Below are 19,888 nucleotides of genomic sequence, written 5' to 3'. Positions count from 1 at the left end.
GGCTAGTGAACCCCAGGCATAGTGAACCCCTGTGGCCTAGTGAACCCCTGTGGGCTAGTGAACCCCAGGCCTAGTGAACCCCTGTGGCCTAGTGAACCCCTGTGGGCTAGTGAACCCCTGTGGCCTAGTGAACCCCTGTGGGCTAGTGAACCCCTGTGGCCTAGTGAACCCCTGTGGGCTAGTGAACCCATGTGGGCTAGTGAACCCCAGGCCTAGTGAACCCCTGTGGCCTAGTGAACCCCAGGCCTAGTGAACACCTGTGGGCTAGTGAACCCCAGGCCTAGTGAACCCCTGTGGCCTAGTGAACCCCTGTGGCCTAGTGAACCCCTGGCCTAGTGAACCCCTGTGGCCTAGTGAACCCCTGGCCTAGTGAACCCCTGTGGGCTAGTGAACCCCTGTGGGCTAGTGAACCCCTGTGGGCTAGTGAACCCCTGTGGCCTAGTGAACCCCTGTGGCCTAGTGAACCCCTGGCCTAGTGAACCCCTGGCCTAGTGAACCCCTGTGGCCTAGTGAACCCCTGTGGGCTAGTGAACCCCTGTGGCCTAGTGAACCCCAGGCCTAGTGAACCCCTGTGGCCTAGTGAACCCCTGTGGCCTAGTGAACCCCTGGCCTAGTGAACCCATGGCCTAGTGAACCCCTGTGGCCTAGTGAACCCCTGTGGCCTAGTGAACCCCTGTGGCCTAGTGAACCCCTGGCCTAGTGAACCCCTGGCCTAGTGAACCCCTGGCCTAGTGAACCCCAGGCCTAGTGAACCCCAGGCCTAGTGAACCCCTGGCCTAGTGAACCCCTGGCCTAGTGAACCCCAGGCCTAGTGAACCCCTGGCCTAGTGAACCCCTGGCCTAGTGAACCCCAGGCCTAGTGAACCCCAGGCCTAGTGAACCCCTGGCCTAGTGAACCCCTGGCCTAGTGAACCCCTGGCCTAGTGAACCCCTGGCCTAGTGAACCCCTGGCCTAGTGAACCCCTGGCCTAGTGAACCCCTGGCCTAGTGAACCCCTGGCCTAGTGAACCCCTGTGGCCTAGTGAACCCCTGTGGCCTAGTGAACCCCTGTGGCCTAGTGAACCCCTGTGGCCTAGTGAACCCCTGGCCTAGTGAACCCCTGGCCTAGTGAACCCCTGGCCTAGTGAACCCCTGTGGCCTAGTGAACCCCTGGCCTAGTGAACCCCTGTGGGCTAGTGAACCCCTGTGGCCTAGTGAACCCCTGGCCTAGTGAACCCCTGGCCTAGTGAACCCCTGGCCTAGTGAACCCCTGGCCTAGTGAACCCCTGTGGCCTAGTGAACCCCTGGCCTAGTGAACCCCTGTGGGCTAGTGAACCCCTGTGGCCTAGTGAACCCCTGGCCTAGTGAACCCCTGGCCTAGTGAACCCCTGGCCTAGTGAACCCCTGGCCTAGTGAACCCCAGGCCTAGTGAACCCCTGGCCTAGTGAACCCCTGGCCTAGTGAACCCCTGGCCTAGTGAACCCCTGGCCTAGTGAACCCCTGGCCTAGTGAACAACAAGCAGCGCTGGCTCATGGAACGCACAACATCTTACACGTTATTTTCATCTCCTGGAGTACCGTACCGTACAGTACAGTACAGTACAGTACCGTACAGTACAGTACAGTACAGTACAGTACAGTACAGTACAGTACAGTACAGTACAGTACAGTACAGTACATCTCTGCTGTCGGGACGAAAACCTCATAACTCCAAAATTTTCATTTTTCAGGGAATAAAGAAAACCTTGTATTTTGAAAACAAAGCAAAATACAGCCTCATCAAAGTTGGTGTAACTTTATATATTGCGAATTACTTCCATGAGAGGGAGAGAGGTGGTGGAGTTCTGCTTTAGCAGACATTTTCAGCATCCAATGGAGTTAAGAGGTTTTGTCCAAAGCACTTTTTACTACTTTCCATTGGTTCAACATTTTCGAAATGGAGTTATGAGGTTTCCTGCCGACAGCAACGGATTATTCTCTATCTCTACATCAGATATAAACTTCAATACCCAGCATTCCACACAGAACACATGACCCAGTCTTATGAAAATGCATTTTCCATGCCGCCCTGTGTGTGTGTGTGTGTGTGTGTGTGTGTGTGTGTGTGTGTGTGTGTGTGTGTGTGTGTGTGTGTGTTGTACTCTTTGACCCTGGCAGAAGGTCACATTGACCTGGCCTACTTTTAGAACACAACCCTGACATGTTTAGCATACTAACAGTGCACACACACACACACACACACACACACACACACACACACACACACACAGCATTATGTAACCAACATACAGCTATCAAAAAGCATGACTCCACACACACGCACTACTGTTGACATTAATGTCAAACACAAACACGTTATTGACACACACACACACACACACACACACACACACACACACACACACACACCCGACATAACAGCCATCAAAAAGTGAACACCCTTCCTCGAAATCCAAACCACCAAACAGCACCTGTCCCCCCCCCCCCAATACACACTGTACTGTATGTCTTTAAATGGCTTCATGAATTGAACACACGACAGGACCACAATGGAAACACACGCACACACACACACCTGTTGAGACATTCATGTCAAACACAAACACGTTATTGACACACACACACACCTCTGTTGACATTCATGTCAAACAGAAACACGTTATTGACACACACACACACACACACACACACACACACACACACAACATCTAAATAAACAAACATGTGTCAACAACAACAGACAGACAACCCGTTACAAAGTAACGGCTGCAGACAGTAGCCAATCAACAGCAGGGAAAGTTGTGTCAACTTGTGTGAGTTGTTGTGAACGAATGATGTAAAACAAACCCATTCATTCATTCATTCATTAATGTGTGTTTGTTGTCGTCTCTCTATAAGCTTAGCTTCATAAACAATAACACGTAATAACAACTAAACCAACAGACAGACAGCAGATAAAGACAATAAACACAGTTCACCGACCTGACAGCGTTCCATACAATGTGTGTGTGTGTGTGTGTGTGTGTGTGTGTGCGCGCGCGCTCTGCTGCCCTTCTGAGCATTAGCACCATGCTAACTGTGTGCTAACTGCACAGCTGTCCTTCTAATGGAAGCATTAGCATAGCATGATGCTAACTGCTCTACTGTCCTAATGAAGAATTAGCATAGCATGAATGTTAACGTTAGCGATAGCGTTAGCATGCTAACTGCTCTGTCAAAGCTCAAAGGGCGAAACCCCTTAGGGTACTTTCTGTTACCATTGTGTGAATGTGTGGTCAGTGATCTGGCACTGAAGGTGGGCTGGGGGTCTCTGGGGACCACCCTCTGTCTGGGGACCCCCACCGGGGGGGGGGGGGGGGTCTCTGGGGACCACCCTCTGGGACCCCCACCCGGATCTCTAGTTGTCAAATATTATGACAGTAACACTACTACTATAAATACAGAAAATAGTTCAACAGTGAGCTGTTTCAGATAGCTCACTATTTGGGGGGGCGGGGGGTCCCTGTATGAGGTGTCTGCGGACCACCCTAGCTCTGGTTGATCCATAGGCTATAGTCCTTAAGGCCAGTGGTCCCCAAACTTTTTCATGTTTCATGTCAAGGACCCCCAATTTGACAGTAATTAGCCCCGCGGACCCCCATTTGAAAACACTTGCCAGGGACCCCCGTAAGAGAAGATTTTTACGGCTCTAGCAGTGATTCTCATCCTGTTTAATTTCAAGGACCCCCAGTTTGACATGCATTAGTCTACAGACCCACATTTAATGGCATTTCTATCTCTGGGACCCCCAATGTATCTTGTAATTTAACTCTGAGAGCGTACAAATGGACCCTAACGGGTCAATTTGGTTCCAAACTATAATTTAACAGTTTGCAGAATTACAGTACATTTCAAGCACAAACTCAACACCAAGACTGTTAACTGTGAGTGGACGACCCAATTAAGCATTACACTTGTTTACAAGAGGGTCCACCTTGTTCAATTCATCAAAACATTTAGAGACATACAAATAGACACTTCTATATAGACAAAGAACAGAACAGGAATTCATCATAAAGGAGGTAAAAGGGAAGAGAAACATATAGAGGGGAAAAAGGGGTGGGCATGATAGATGAATTATATCCAATATTATTATATTAAAGTAAAAACTGTATTGATTGAAGTATTAATTAAAAAATAAAGCAAAACTCTGCAAAGGCAAAAAAAACACCACATCTGGCTTGTTGAAGGCATACTTATAAATAAAGTTGAACGTCTTTGGACGCATGCTGCCCCCTCGTGGCCGAATGTTGAATTAATGAATACATGTATAAGAGACTTGGATCTGTTTTTTTCTTTACTGGTTAAAATTAGGGGTGCAGTGGGTGCACGAGTATATGGTGCACGATTATGAAATTACGACCGATCTCCGATTGTTTGCAGAGTCATATCTGCCGATTCCCATATTATACAGAGGGCCACAATGGAAACAAGCCTATAGGCCTATAGGGGCTTATTGGCCCAAAGCCTGTTAATAAAGTATGCAATCAATAAATAGCCTATACTCTTTTCCAAGTGTCTGTTTTCACAACTGAATGAGAATGAATACACAAATTACATGTTAATACACAAATTAAATGTAGAAAAATGTAAAGTATATTTTTACTTAAGATTTTTTTTTATTTGGCTTTTGTTCTAGACTAGAGGTAGGCCTACTATAGACACAATTTGTATTGAACTCATTGATGATTTTTTTTTACATTTTTCATTGTATTTATTCATTTATTTTTGCTGGTGAAAACCGATTAAATGACCTGGATTCCTTTGTGAGGACTCACTGCGGATGGAAACTAGCAACTGTGCTTTAGGCTATCCGGTGTATTTATGTCCATGTGACGTCCATTAATATGCATTGTCCTGTCCAAATAAACAAATAAAGTAAAAAAAAAAAAGCATTTTTATGGCCGATATGACCGGTTCAGATTATGCTAACGATTATATTGTGCATCCCTCCTTAAAATAAAGGATAATTCTAGTCGATTGTACTTGATTGTAATCCGTTTAAAGGACAACTTTGTTCTTTGTTTTTTTCAACCAATTGAGGTTAATGTTTTAGGTTGAGTAAATGGTGAGTGTTAATGTTTTAGGTTGAGTAAACGGTGAGTGTTAATGTTTTAGGTTGAGTAAACGGTGAGTGTTAATGTTTTTGCATTTGCTGCTTTCTTTCGTTTTAACGATTTATTTTTGTATTATTTACTACAGTCCTACTATGACAATGTTACGACAATGTTATCACACGTAAAGATGAAATTACCTACCTAGGTTCCATCCTGGAGGCTAATCTTTCCGGTGATAAAATGGCCACCAACGTAATCAAAAAAGTCAACCATAGAACAAGATTCCTCTACAGGATCTCCTCACTGGTCAACAAAAACACCTTGAAGACCTTAACAGGAGCCCTTGTACAGGGTTTCTTTGACTATGCATGCACCTCCTGGTACCACAGCACCTCAAAGGCCCTTAAAACCAGGCTCCAGACTTCCCAAAACAAACTGGTCAGGCTCCTACTTGATCTAGCCCCCCGAACCCACCTCACCCCTGCCCACTTCGACAGGCTGGAATGGCTTAGGGTCGACGACAGAGTACAGCATCTTGCAATGGGTCTGGTCCACAAGATTCGATACACCACCAAGATACCCATGTACCTGTCTAGATACTTCCTTAATGTTAACGAAGTCCACACCCACAACACCAGAGGGAGTGCAACGAACCATGTACAACCCAGATTCGGCACAAACAAGGGACTAAATTCTTTTCGCTCCTATGCCACCAAAATGTGGAACACCCTACCAACTGTCATTAAGACATGCGAATCCCTTGACTCCTTCAAAACCGCTCTCAAAGGGCACCTACGGATAGCTGCAATTCGAAACTGGCCCCCGTAAAATCTGAATCCCCCCCCACCGCCCCCCCCTTTTTTCCCCTCACTGTATATATTTATTTCCCCTTTTTACCTCCTTTATGATGAATTCCTGTTGTGTCTATAGAAGTGTCTATTTGTACGTCTCTAAATGTTTTGAACATGGTGGACCCTATTGGAAACAAGTGTAATGCTTAATTGGGTCGTCCACTCACAGTTAACAGCCTTTGTATTGAGTTTGTGCTTGAAATGTACTGTAATTCTGCAAACTGTTAATAAATTCTTCAATCAATCAATCAATCAAACTAGACCCCAGGAATTTACATCTGGCCACAAACGATTGCAGGATCTGCTGAATGTGAAGGAGGTGACAAACTGACATATCGAGCCTACGACCCAGGTGTTTGTTCACAGACACAGAAAAAAACTACTGTGGCCAGATGTGATTTCCTGGGGTCTAGTTAGGACTGTATTAAATAACAATAAAGAACAAAAATATATATATATTTTTTAAAGATATATTTAGATATATTGGAAACTGATCCTTTACACTATTTAAGTGCTATAAAAGTCAGAAATACAGTATATCATATTACATCCTAATATGATATTAAACATCCCCCCCACACACACACACACGGGAACAGTTTTGACATATAATAATTATGGAAATATTCAAATTTTCCTTTTACGCACAAGATCAGCACCGATGAGGACGATGAGGAAAACAATCAAGTGAGGATCAGGACCGGTCCCAAAAAACCTGGTCGGAGCCTCCCTAAAAGTATTCAATCAATCAATCAATCAATCAATCAATCAATCAATCAATCAATCAATCAATCAATCAATCAATCAATCAATCAATCAATCGATCGAGGTCCCTGGGTGTCACAGAGGGATTTCCAGATGTGGATCTGCGCTCCTTCCATCAAACACGTTCATGTGGGACTCCTCCTAGACTTGAATCACTCTGGGACTCCTCCTCCACTTGAATCACTCTGGGACTCCTCCTCCACTTGAATCACTCTGGGACTCCTCCTAGACTTGAATCACTCTGGGACTCCTCCTCCACTTGAATCACTCTGGGACTCCTCCTAGACTTGAATCACTCTGGGACTCCTCCTAGACTTGAATCACTCTGAGACTCCTCCTAGACTTGAATCACTCTGGGACTCCTCCTAGACTTGAATCACTCTGGGACTCCTCCTAGACTTGAATCACTCTGGGACTCCTCCTCCACTTGAATCACTCTGGGACTCCTCCTAGACTTGAATCACTCTGGGACTCCTCCTAGACTTGAATCACTCTGGGACTCCTCCTCCACTTGAATCACTATGGGACTCCTCCTAGACTTGAATCACTCTGGGACTCCTCCTAGACTTGAATCACTCTGGGACTCCTCCTAGACTTGAATCACTCTGGGACTCCTCCTAGACTTGAATCACTCTGGGACTCCTCCTCCACTTGAATCACTCTGGGACTCCTCCTAGACTTGAATCACTCTGGGACTCCTCCTCCACTTGAATCACTCTGGGACTCCTCCTAGACTTGAATCACTCTGGGACTCCTCCTCCACTTGAATCACTCTGGGACTCCTCCTCCACTTGAATCACTCTGGGACTCCTCCTCCTAGACTTGAATCACTCTGGGACTCCTCCTCCACTTGAATCACTCTGGGACTCCTCCTAGACTTGAATCACTCTGGGACTCCTCCTAGACTTGAATCACTCTGGGACTCCTCCTAGACTTGAATCACTCTGGGACTCCTCCTAGACTTGAATCACTCTGGGACTCCTCCTAGACTTGAATCACTCTGGGACTCCTCCTCCTAGACTTGAATCACTCTGGGACTCCTCCTCCTAGACTTGAATCACTCTGGGACTCCTCCTCCTCCACTTGAATCACTCTGGGACTCCTCCTAGACTTGAATCACTCTGGGACTCCTCCTCCACTTGAATCACTCTGGGACTCCTCCTCCTAGACTTGAATCACTCTGGGACTCCTCCTCCTCCACTTGAATCACTCTGGGACTCCTCCTAGACTTGAATCACTCTGGGACTCCTCCTCCACTTGAATCACTCTGGGACTCCTCCTCCTAGACTTGAATCACTCTGGGACTCCTCCTCCTCCACTTGAATCACTCTGGGACTCCTCCTAGACTTGAATCACTCTGGGACTCCTCCTAGACTTGAATCACTCTGGGACTCCTCCTAGACTTGAATCACTCTGGGACTCCTCCTCCACTTGAATCACTCTGGGACTCCTCCTCCTAGACTTGAATCACTCTGGGACTCCTCCTCCTCCACTTGAATCACTCTGGGACTCCTCCTCCTCCACTTGAATCACTCTGGGACTCCTCCTAGACTTGAATCACTCTGGGACTCCTCCTAGACTTGAATCACTCTGGGACTCCTCCTCCACTTGAATCACTCTGGGACTCCTCCTCCTAGACTTGAATCACTCTGGGACTCCTCCTCCTAGACTTGAATCACTCTGGGACTCCTCCTAGACTTGAATCACTCTGGGACTCCTCCTCCACTTGAATCACTCTGGGACTCCTCCTAGACTTGAATCACTCTGGGACTCCTCCTCCACTTGAATCACTCTGGGACTCCTCCTAGACTTGAATCACTCTGGGACTCCTCCTAGACTTGAATCACTCTGGGACTCCTCCTCCTAGACTTGAATCACTCTGGGACTCCTCCTAGACTTGAATCACTCTGGGACTCCTCCTAGACTTGAATCACTCTGGGACTCCTCCTCCACTTGAATCACTCTGGGACTCCTCCTAGACTTGAATCACTCTGGGACTCCTCCTCCTAGACTTGAATCACTCTGGGACTCCTCCTCCACTTGAATCACTCTGGGACTCCTCCTCCTAGACTTGAATCACTCTGGGACTCCTCCTAGACTTGAATCACTCTGGGACTCCTCCTCCTCCACTTGAATCACTCTGGGACTCCTCCTAGACTTGAATCACTCTGGGACTCCTCCTAGACTTGAATCACTCTGGGACTCCTCCTCCTAGACTTGAATCACTCTGGGACTCCTCCTCCACTTGAATCACTCTGGGACTCCTCCTCCTCCACTTGAATCACTCTGGGACTCCTCCTAGACTTGAATCACTCTGGGACTCCTCCTCCACTTGAATCACTCTGGGACTCCTCCTAGACTTGAATCACTCTGGGACTCCTCCTCCACTTGAATCACTCTGGGACTCCTCCTCCACTTGAATCACTCTGGGACTCCTCCTCCACTTGAATCACTCTGGGACTCCTCCTAGACTTGAATCACTCTGGGACTCCTCCTAGACTTGAATCACTCTGGGACTCCTCCTAGACTTGAATCACTCTGGGACTCCTCCTCCTAGACTTGAATCACTCTGGGACTCCTCCTCCTCCACTTGAATCACTCTGGGACTCCTCCTCCTCCACTTGAATCACTCTGGGACTCCTCCTCCTAGACTTGAATCACTCTGGGACTCCTCCTCCTCCACTTGAATCACTCTGGGACTCCTCCTAGACTTGAATCACTCTGGGACTCCTCCTAGACTTGAATCACTCTGGGACTCCTCCTAGACTTGAATCACTCTGGGACTCCTCCTCCTAGACTTGAATCACTCTGGGACTCCTCCTCCTCCACTTGAATCACTCTGGGACTCCTCCTCCTCCACTTGAATCACTCTGGGACTCCTCCTCCTAGACTTGAATCACTCTGGGACTCCTCCTCCTAGACTTGAATCACTCTGGGACTCCTCCTAGACTTGAATCACTCTGGGACTCCTCCTCCACTTGAATCACTCTGGGACTCCTCCTAGACTTGAATCACTCTGGGACTCCTCCTCCTAGACTTGAATCACTCTGGGACTCCTCCTCCACTTGAATCACTCTGGGACTCCTCCTCCTAGACTTGAATCACTCTGGGACTCCTCCTAGACTTGAATCACTCTGGGACTCCTCCTAGACTTGAATCACTCTGGGACTCCTCCTAGACTTGAATCACTCTGGGACTCCTCCTAGACTTGAATCACTCTGGGACTCCTCCTAGACTTGAATCACTCTGGGACTCCTCCTCCACTTGAATCACTCTGGGACTCCTCCTCCACTTGAATCACTCTGGGACTCCTCCTAGACTTGAATCACTCTGGGACTCCTCCTCCACTTGAATCACTCTGGGACTCCTCCTCCACTTGAATCACTCTGGGACTCCTCCTCCACTTGAATCACTCTGGGACTCCTCCTCCACTTGAATCACTCTGGGACTCCTCCTCCACTTGAATCAGTCTGGGACTCCTCCTAGACTTGAATCACTCTGGGACTCCTCCTAGACTTGAATCACTCTGGGACTCCTCCTCCACTTGAATCACTCTGGGACTCCTCCTCCACTTGAATCACTCTGGGACTCCTCCTCCTCCACTTGAATCACTCTGGGACTCCTCCTCCTCCACTTGAATCACTCTGGGACTCCTCCTCCACTTGAATCAGTCTGGGACTCCTCCTAGACTTGAATCACTCTGGGACTCCTCCTAGACTTGAATCACTCTGGGACTCCTCCTCCACTTGAATCACTCTGGGACTCCTCCTCCTCCACTTGAATCACTCTGGGACTCCTCCTCCTCCACTTGAATCACTCTGGGACTCCTCCTCCACTTGAATCAGTCTGGGACTCCTCCTAGACTTGAATCACTCTGGGACTCCTCCTAGACTTGAATCACTCTGGGACTCCTCCTCCACTTGAATCACTCTGGGACTCCTCCTCCACTTGAATCACTCTGGGACTCCTCCTAGACTTGAATCACTCTGGGACTCCTCCTAGACTTGAATCACTCTGGGACTCCTCCTCCACTTGAATCACTCTGGGACTCCTCCTAGACTTGAATCACTCTGGGACTCCTCCTCCACTTGAATCACTCTGAGACTCCTCCTCCTAGACTTGAATCACTCTGGGACTCCTCCTAGACTTGAATCACTCTGGGACTCCTCCTAGACTTGAATCACTCTGGGACTCCTCCTCCACTTGAATCACTCTGGGACTCCTCCTCCACTTGAATCACTCTGGGACTCCTCCTCCTCCACTTGAATCACTCTGGGACTCCTCCTCCACTTGAATCACTCTGGGACTCCTCCTAGACTTGAATCACTCTGGGACTCCTCCTAGACTTGAATCACTCTGGGACTCCTCCTCCACTTGAATCACTCTGGGACTCCTCCTCCACTTGAATCACTCTGGGACTCCTCCTAGACTTGAATCACTCTGGGACTCCTCCTCCACTTGAATCACTCTGGGACTCCTCCTCCACTTGAATCACTCTGGGACTCCTCCTAGACTTGAATCACTCTGGGACTCCTCCTCCACTTGAATCACTCTGAGACTCCTCCTCCTAGACTTGAATCACTCTGGGACTCCTCCTAGACTTGAATCACTCTGGGACTCCTCCTCCACTTGAATCACTCTGGGACTCCTCCTAGACTTGAATCACTCTGGGACTCCTCCTCCACTTGAATCACTCTGGGACTCCTCCTCCTAGACTTGAATCACTCTGGGACTCCTCCTAGACTTGAATCACTCTGGGACTCCTCCTAGACTTGAATCACTCTGGGACTCCTCCTAGACTTGAATCACTCTGGGACTCCTCCTAGACTTGAATCACTCTGGGACTCCTCCTAGACTTGAATCACTCTGGGACTCCTCCTCCTAGACTTGAATCACTCTGGGACTCCTCCTCCACTTGAATCACTCTGGGACTCCTCCTCCACTTGAATCACTCTGGGACTCCTCCTAGACTTGAATCACTCTGGGACTCCTCCTAGACTTGAATCACTCTGGGACTCCTCCTCCACTTGAATCAGTCTGGGACTCCTCCTAGACTTGAATCACTCTGGGACTCCTCCTCCTCCACTTGAATCACTCTGGGACTCCTCCTCCACTTGAATCACTCTGGGACTCCTCCTCCACTTGAATCACTCTGGGACTCCTCCTAGACTTGAATCACTCTGGGACTCCTCCTAGACTTGAATCACTCTGGGACTCCTCCTCCACTTGAATCAGTCTGGGACTCCTCCTAGACTTGAATCACTCTGGGACTCCTCCTCCTCCACTTGAATCACTCTGGGACTCCTCCTAGACTTGAATCACTCTGGGACTCCTCCTAGACTTGAATCACTCTGGGACTCCTCCTCCACTTGAATCACTCTGGGACTCCTCCTAGACTTGAATCACTCTGGGACTCCTCCTCCTAGACTTGAATCAGTCTTACAATTTACAATGTAGGCATTTATCAGACGCTCTTAATCCAGAGCGATTTACATTAGGCAAGAACAAAAAAGTATGGGAATACACATATATAAAATGCATTTATCATGAAACATGCATAAGCTAAGAACGTAACTAGAACATATCTATATAATGACACTATACATATAAACTATAACTAGAACATATCTATATAATGACACTATACATATTAACTATACATATATACTATACTATGCTAAACATATGTACTATGATGTGCTATGACTACATACAATGCACTTATTGTGCTGTCTACATGACATGCTATAAGTCTGTTTCAAATGCTATCTAAGTCTAAAAAGTGCTATCTAAGGGGGTAGGGTAAGTGCTATGGGCCATGATGGAGTCTGAAAAGGTGGGTTTTCAGACTACGGCGGAAGATCGGGAGTGATGCTGCAGTTCTGATTGCAACGGGAAGTGCATTCCACAGTTTTGGGGCCAGAAGGGAGAAGAGTTTGGGACGTGTGGAGCGTTGTCCCGGCGTTTTAGTGAGGGTACTTCCAGCTTTCCTGCGTTGGCTGATCTGAGTGCGCGGGAGGGTTTGTAGGGTTCAATCATGCTTGCAAGATATGGGGGAGCCATACCTTTGGTTGCTTTGAATGCCAGCATCAGAGTTTTGTATTCTGTGCGGGCAACGACCGGGAGCCAGTACAGGGAGCGGAGCAGGGGGGAGACATGTGAGAATTTTGGCTGGTTGAAGACCAAGCGAGCTGCAGCATTTTGGATCAGTTGGAGAGGCTTAAGTGCACATGCCAGTAGGCCAGTAAGGAGGGAGTTACAATAGTCTTCTCGTAAAAGACTATTTTGTTCACGAACACTTTCCACTTTATTCTGTATTATTCTTATTTATTTATTTATTTCACAAGGACAGCAAAATGAACAAAACACGTAACAAACCGAGACGGAGGGTTTCCACCCAAACTCATTCAGCAAAACCGTCTTTAGTTCAAAGTTCAAAGTTCACTGAAAAAAAACAAAAAACACAATAAAACATTTGGCCAGAGAAGGTCGTGGTGTTATCGGATCTACACAAAAAGATAAAGATATATAACCAAAGGAAAAAAACTAAAAACAGAACAAAATAAACGTGAAAAATAACAGCCTTTTTCCTCTCGGTCGATGTTCTGCCCCGCTTTGTGAAACGTATATGAAAAGAGGTGTACCGACTCTTGAGAGTGTACACAAATGGAACCAAATGGACCCGGCATATTCACGGGTCCATTTGGTTCCATTCCGTACACACTCTCAGAGGGGTGTGCTGAAACAACATTGTTCTCTCCGGGCAGTAGACTTTGTATTTTGTATACTAATAGATATTGACAAGATGGTGGGATGTATTTTCGACTGGGTTTGTCGAAACACTCCCGTGACCCAAAGAAGGGACGGCGGTTTGGAGTGACGTCATCATGACTACTTCGGTACGCTATTATAATAACTTGTGCGAACCAAATGGACCCGTAACAATGTAAAAATCAGACCCGTCTGAAGTAAGTGGTGCGGTGATGCGCTGTACTGTACTGTACTGTACTGTACTGTACTGTACTGTACTGTACTGTACTGTACTGTACTGTACTGTACTGTACTGTACTGTACTGTACTGTACTGTACTGTACTGCACCTCCCTGGCCTGTGTGTGTGTTAGGCTGTGCAACAGTGACACTTGGTGGTGAACAAACGCTATCTTCGTGCTCGGACCCAGATGGGGCACAGCCACACACATAGCTGTCTATAGGAGTGGTTGCACCACTCCAAAACACTGGGGGCTCAATTTCCGTCACCGCTAAACCCCTTATACCTAAACTTCTTTGCCTTTTTTTAACTATTTTGAAAAACATTTTTGAATAGTTCAACTAGCCAATCTACATTGACACGTTGTGAGCTTGTATAGACTGGCCATTTGAACTATTCAAATGTTTTTTGCAAAATAGTAAAAAAAAAAAAGAAAAAAAAAAGGGAAAGAAGTTTAGGGATAAGGGTGACTAAAATGGAGCCCTAGGGTTGTAACACGAGCGTACACTTGGGTCTATGGATAAATGTGTGTATTTTCTGTACTGGATGTGTTCCTGTCAAGGTGTTCCTGTCAAGGTGTTCCTGTCAAGGTGTTCCTGTCAAGGTGTTCCTGTCAAGGTGTTCCTGTCAAGGTGTTCCTGTCAAGGTGTTCCTGTCAAGGTGCGGGTTTGTCCATAATGTGTTCAAATAGAACGTCCATGTATTTGGCAGAGAATCACGGTTTACTTTAGTACAAAATAATCTTGAAGAACCTGCACTATCCACACGTCTTTACACAGATGTAATGTCTTTGGTAGATAAATAGTCACTGTATCAATTTTAACCCATTCAGGACGGGAACCCCTTTTTGTGTTTCAAGCATTATGTTATGCTTTAGCTATTGAAAAATAGCAGATCTACAAGCTCAAGCCACGAGCTTGTAGGTCTGCTATTTTTGAAAAATCGTGAAAATATTTAGTTCGGAAAACTGGAGGATTTAGAAGATACCAGGTACTGGATAAGCCCAAAGCGTATTGATACCAGGTACTGGATAAGCCCAAAGCTTATTGATACCGGGTACTGGATAAGCCCAAAGCTTATTGATACCGGGTACTGGATAAGCCCAAAGCTTATTGATACCAGGTACTGGATAAGCCCAAAGCTTATTGATACCAGGTACTGGATAAGCCCAAAGCTTATTGATACCGGGTACCGGGTCAATACGCTTATTGATACCGGGTACCGGGTCAATAAGCTTATTGATACCGGGTACTGGATAAGCCCAAAGCTTATTGATACCGGGTACTGGATAAGCCCAAAGCTTATTGATACCGGGTACTGGTACCGGGTCAATAAGCCTGTTATGGGGTTTCAGCTCCATCCCTAGTTACACCCCTAGTAAATACGGGTCCATTTGGTTCCGTTCGGTGCACAACTCTCAGAGCCACTATCACTAGAGTTTGACGTTGTCAGTGGGCGTGGGTGCGGTGTGTGTGTGTGTACGTGCGTGCGGTGTGTGTGTGTGCGTGCGGTGCGTGCGTGTGTGTGCGTGTGCGCGTTCTATCCCATGTTCTTGCGGTTGCCGTAGCCCCGTTGATGGCTGTCCTTCCAGTTGTCCCAGTCTCGTGCTTTCTGCAGCGCCTCGCGGTCGTCCTCCTCCGCCCTCTTCTCCTTCTCCTCCTCCTCCAGCTCCGATTGGTCGAAGTCCGCCCCGTCCCGCCCCCTGGGGGGCGGAGCCCGGCTGGCCACGCCCTGGTCGGGCAGCATGCCGCGCTTCTGGTGCTGGTCGTACCAGTCGTCCACCGTCATGGTGGGCAGGCTGGGGTAGCCTGCCCCGAACACACGCGCCTGGAGGACGCACACACACAGAGAGAGAGAGAGACATTAGTCACACACACACACACAGAGAGAGAGAGACATTAGTCACACACACACACACACAGAGAGAGAGAGACATTAGTCACACGCACGCACGCACGCACACACGCACACACGCGCACACACGCACACACGCACACACACACACACAGAGAGAGAGATAGCGGGCGCGGTCCCGTGAAATTGTCACGGGTGTGCTCGTTCCGTGCACACGCCCGTGTATGCACTTTAACCATTATTTTAAACTTTGGCCAGCAGATGTGCGTGGGTGGGTGTGTGCGTGGGTGGGTGTGTGCGTGGGTGGGTGTGTGCGTGGGTGTGTGTGTGCGTGGGTGGGTGTGTGCGTGGGTGGGTGTGTGCGTGGGTGGGTGTGTGCGTGGGTGTGTGTGTGCGTGGGTGGGTGTGTGCGTGGGTGGGTGTGTGCGTGGGTGGGTGTGTGCGTGGGTGTGTGTGTGCGTGGGTGGGTGTGTGCGTGGGTGTGTGTGTGCGTGGGTGGGTGTGTGCGTGGGTGGGTGTGTGCGTGGGTGGGTGTGTGCGTGGGTGTGTGTGTGCGTGGGTGGGTGTGTGCGTGGGTGGGTGTGTGCGTGGGTGTGTGTGTGCGTGGGTGGGTGTGTGCGTGGGTGGGTGGGTGCGGCCGTGCGTGCGTGCGTGCGTGCGTGCGTGCGTGCGTGCGTGCGTGCGTGCCGTACCTGCACAGCGTCTTTGGTGAGGATGAAAGGCTTCATGGGGGCTCTGGGTGGTCCCCCCCCACCGTGGGGTGGTCCTCCCCCACCGTGGGACAGAGATCCCATCCTCTTCAGGATCTCCATCTCCTCGTCGATGCTCTGAATCTCTTCCAACGCAACACACACCCACCTGGAACACACAGGGTTAAAATAAGACCCACCTGGAACACACAGGGTTAAAATAAGACCCACCTGGAACACACAGGGTTAAAATAAGACCCACCTGGAACCCACAGGGTTAAAATAAGACCCACCTGGAACCCACAGGGTTAAAATAAGACCCACCTGGAACACACAGGGTTAAAATAAGACCCACCTGGAACACACAGGGTTAAAATAAGACCCACCTGGAACACACAGGGTTAAAATAAGACCCACCTGGAACACACAGGGTTAAAATAAGACCCACCTGGAACACACAGGGTTAAAATAAGACCCACCTGGAACACACAGGGTTAAAATAAGACCCACCTGGAACACACAGGGTTAAAATAAGACCCACCTGGAACCCACAGGGTTAAAATAAGACCCACCTGGAACCCACAGGGTTAAAATAAGACCCACCTGGAACACACAGGGTTAAAATAAGACCCACCTGGAACACACAGGGTTAAAATAAGACCCACCTGGAACACACAGGGTTAAAATAAGACCCACCTGGAACACACAGGGTTAAAATAAGACCCACCTGGAACCCACAGGGTTAAAATAAGACCCACCTGGAACACACAGGGTTAAAATAAGACCCACCTGGAACACACAGGGTTAAAATAAGACCCACCTGGAACACACAGGGTTAAAATAAGACCCACCTGGAACACACAGGGTTAAAATAAGACCCACCTGGAACACACAGGGTTAAAATAAGACCCACCTGGAACACACAGGGTTAAAATAAGACCCACCTGGAACCCACAGGGTTAAAATAAGACCCACCTGGAACCCACAGGGTTAAAATAAGATCCACCTGGAACCCACAGGGTTAAAATAAGACCCAGCTGGAACACACAGGGTTAAAATAAGACCCACCTGGAACACACAGGGTTAAAATAAGACCCACCTGGAACCCACAGGGTTAAAATAAGACCCACCTGGAACACACAGGGTTAAAATAAGACCCACCTGGAACACACAGGGTTAAAATAAGACCCACCTGGAACACACAGGGTTAAAATAAGACCCACCTGGAACACACAGGGTTAAAATAAGACCCACCTGGAACACACAGGGTTAAAATAAGACCCACCTGGAACACACAGGGTTAAAATAAGACCCACCTGGAACCCACAGGGTTAAAATAAGACCCACCTGGAACACACAGGGTTAAAATAAGACCCACCTGGAACACACAGGGTTAAAATAAGACCCACCTGGAACCCACAGGGTTAAAATAAGACCCACCTGGAACACACAGGGTTAAAATAAGACCCACCTGGAACACACAGGGTTAAAATAAGACCCACCATATATATTCTTCTGAAAGAATATATATTCAAAGTCAAGATTTGTGCCGTATTTTCACGATTTTTCAGACCTACAAGCTCGTAGCGCGCCACCGCTTGTAGATCTGCTATTTTTCAACAGCTAAAGTATAACAATGCTTTAAAACACCAAAAAGGGTTCCCGCCCAAAATGGGTTAAATGAATGCACACCCACCTGGAACACACAGGGTTAAACCAGTAAGATGCGCGAACGCGTGAAGCGAACGCAGCTCGCGCCTGAATTGTAATCTCTGCTACCTAAAACTATATTTGGGAGCACCAGTGCCACTACAAATGATTACTGTGGTGCGCCTGGCCACAACAGAGTCCTGCAACGGGTCGGATACCCGCGGCACCCCGTGGGTACCCCAGTTTGACGGGTGGGAACGGGTGGGACAATATACCTTTATAAATGAACGGGTTCCGGGTGCGGGCCGCTGCATCGCTCACATTGCAGAGCACCATGTGTCAGAGAGTACATTATTTCAAGCGTTCAGATTCCAGAAAAGACCGGAGCCTCTAGCCAGCTAGTGCTACGGTAAACAGAGAGAGGGAGGGAGAGAGGGAATGAGAGAGGGAGGGAGAGAGAGAGGGAGAGAGAGAGGGAGGGAGAGAGAGAATGAGAGAGGGAGGGAGAGAGAGAATGAGAGAGGGAGGGAGAGAGGGAATGAGAGAGAGAATGAGAGAGGGAGGGAGAGAGAGAGGGAATGAGAGAGGGAATGAGAGAGGGAGGGAGAGAGGGAATGAGAGAGAGAGGGAGGGAGAGAGAGAATGAGAGAGGGAGGGAGAGAGAGAGGGAGAGAGGGAGGGAGAGAGAGGGAGGGAGAGAGGGAATGAGAGAGGGAGGGAGAGAGGGAGAGAGAGGGAATGAGAGAGGGGGAATGAGAGAGGGAGGGAGAGAGAGAGAGAATGAGAGAGGGAGGGAGAGAGGGAGGGAGAGAGAGAGGGAATGAGAGAGGGAGAGAGAGGGAGAGAGAGAATGAGAGAGGGAGGGAGAGAGAGAATGAGAGAGGGAGGGAGAGAGAGAGGGAGAGAGGGAGGGAGAGAGAGAGAGGGAATGAGTGAATGAGAGAGGGAGGGAGAGAGGGAGAGAGAGGGAATGAGAGAGGGAGGGAGAGAGGGAGAGAGAGGGAATGAGAGGGGGAATGAGAGAGGGAGGGAGAGAGAGAATGAGAGAGGGAGGGAGAGAGGGAGGGAGAGAGAGAGGGAATGAGAGAAGGAGAGAGAGGGAGAGAGAATGAGAGAGGGAGGGAGAGAGAGAGGGAATGAGGGAATGAGAGAGGAAGGGAGAGAGAGAGGGGGAATGAGGGAATGAGAGAGGGAGGGAGAGAGGGGGAATGAGAGGGGGAGGGAGAGAGAGGGAATGAGAGGGGGAGGGAGAGAGGGAGGGAGAGAGAGAGAGAATGAGAGAGGGAGGGAGAGAGAGAATGAGAGAGGGAGGGAGAGAGAGAATGGGAGGGAGAGAGAGAGAGAATGAGAGAGGGAGGGAGAGAGGGAGGGAGAGAGAGGGAGGGAGAGAGAGAATGAGAGAGGGAGGGAGAGAGAGCGGGAGAGAGGGAATGAGAGAGGGAGGGAGAGAGAGGGAGGGAGAGAGAATGAGAGAGGGAGGGAGATAGAGAGGGAGAGAGGGAGGGAGAGAGAGGGAGAGAGAGAGAGGGAATGAGAGAGAGAATGAGAGAGAGGGAGGGAGAGAGGGAATGAGAGAGGGAGGGAGAGAGAGAATGAGAGAGGGAGGGAGAGAGGGAATGAGAGAGAGAATGAGAGAGGGAGGGAGAGAGAGAGGGAGAGAGGGAATGAGAGAGGGAATGAGAGAGGGAGGGAGAGAGAGAATGAGAGAGGGAGGGAGAGAGAGAGGGAGAGAGGGAGGGAGGGAGAGAGAGGGAGGGAGAGAGGGAATGAGAGAGAGAATGAGAGAGAGGGAGGGAGAGAGGGAATGAGAGAGGGAGGGAGAGAGAGGGAGGGAGAGAAAGAATGAGAGAGGGAGGGAGAGAGGGAGGGAGAGAGAATGAGAGAGAGGGAGGGAGGGAGAGAATGGGAGAGGGAGGGAGAGAGAGAGGGAGAGAGGGAATGAGAGAGGGAGGGAGAGAGAGAGGGAGGGAGAGAGAGAATGAGAGAGGGAGGGAGATAGAGAGGGAGAGAGGGA

General features: G+C 48.8%; 2 protein-coding genes across 3 annotated transcripts in view; both read right to left on the bottom strand.

Moving 5' to 3' along the window:
- Nucleotides 1–3,081, bottom strand: part of abhd18 (abhydrolase domain containing 18) — a 73,234-nt gene extending 70,153 nt beyond the window's left edge. Inside the window, exon 1 of the mRNA XM_079530999.1 lies at nucleotides 2,962–3,081. Within this exon, the coding sequence (XP_079387125.1) occupies nucleotides 2,962–3,050 (89 nt within the window). The 5' untranslated portion in view covers nucleotides 3,051–3,081. The remainder of the gene's footprint in view (nucleotides 1–2,961) is intronic.
- Nucleotides 3,082–13,014: 9,933 nt separating this feature from the next.
- Nucleotides 13,015–19,888, bottom strand: part of igbp1 (immunoglobulin (CD79A) binding protein 1) — a 19,180-nt gene continuing 12,306 nt past the window's right edge. Inside the window, exons 4-6 of one of the 2 annotated variants that reach the window (XR_013789288.1) lie at nucleotides 16,228–16,393; nucleotides 14,904–15,508; nucleotides 13,015–13,960 (exon numbers count right to left, since the gene is read on the bottom strand). Coding sequence is in view for 1 of the 2 variants with exons in the window: in XM_079531002.1 (XP_079387128.1) it covers nucleotides 15,221–15,508; nucleotides 16,228–16,393 (454 nt within the window). In the remaining variant the exon portion in view is untranslated. Of the gene's footprint in view, nucleotides 15,509–16,227; nucleotides 16,394–19,888 lie in introns of both variants that reach the window. The other variant, XM_079531002.1, reaches the window with a different exon arrangement.

This window comes from Electrona antarctica (genome assembly GCF_951216825.1).
Source record: "Electrona antarctica genome assembly, contig: scaffold_163, whole genome shotgun sequence".
Lineage (NCBI taxonomy): Eukaryota > Metazoa > Chordata > Actinopteri > Myctophiformes > Myctophidae > Electrona > Electrona antarctica.
This window is presented reverse-complemented; position numbering and strand designations above follow the sequence as displayed.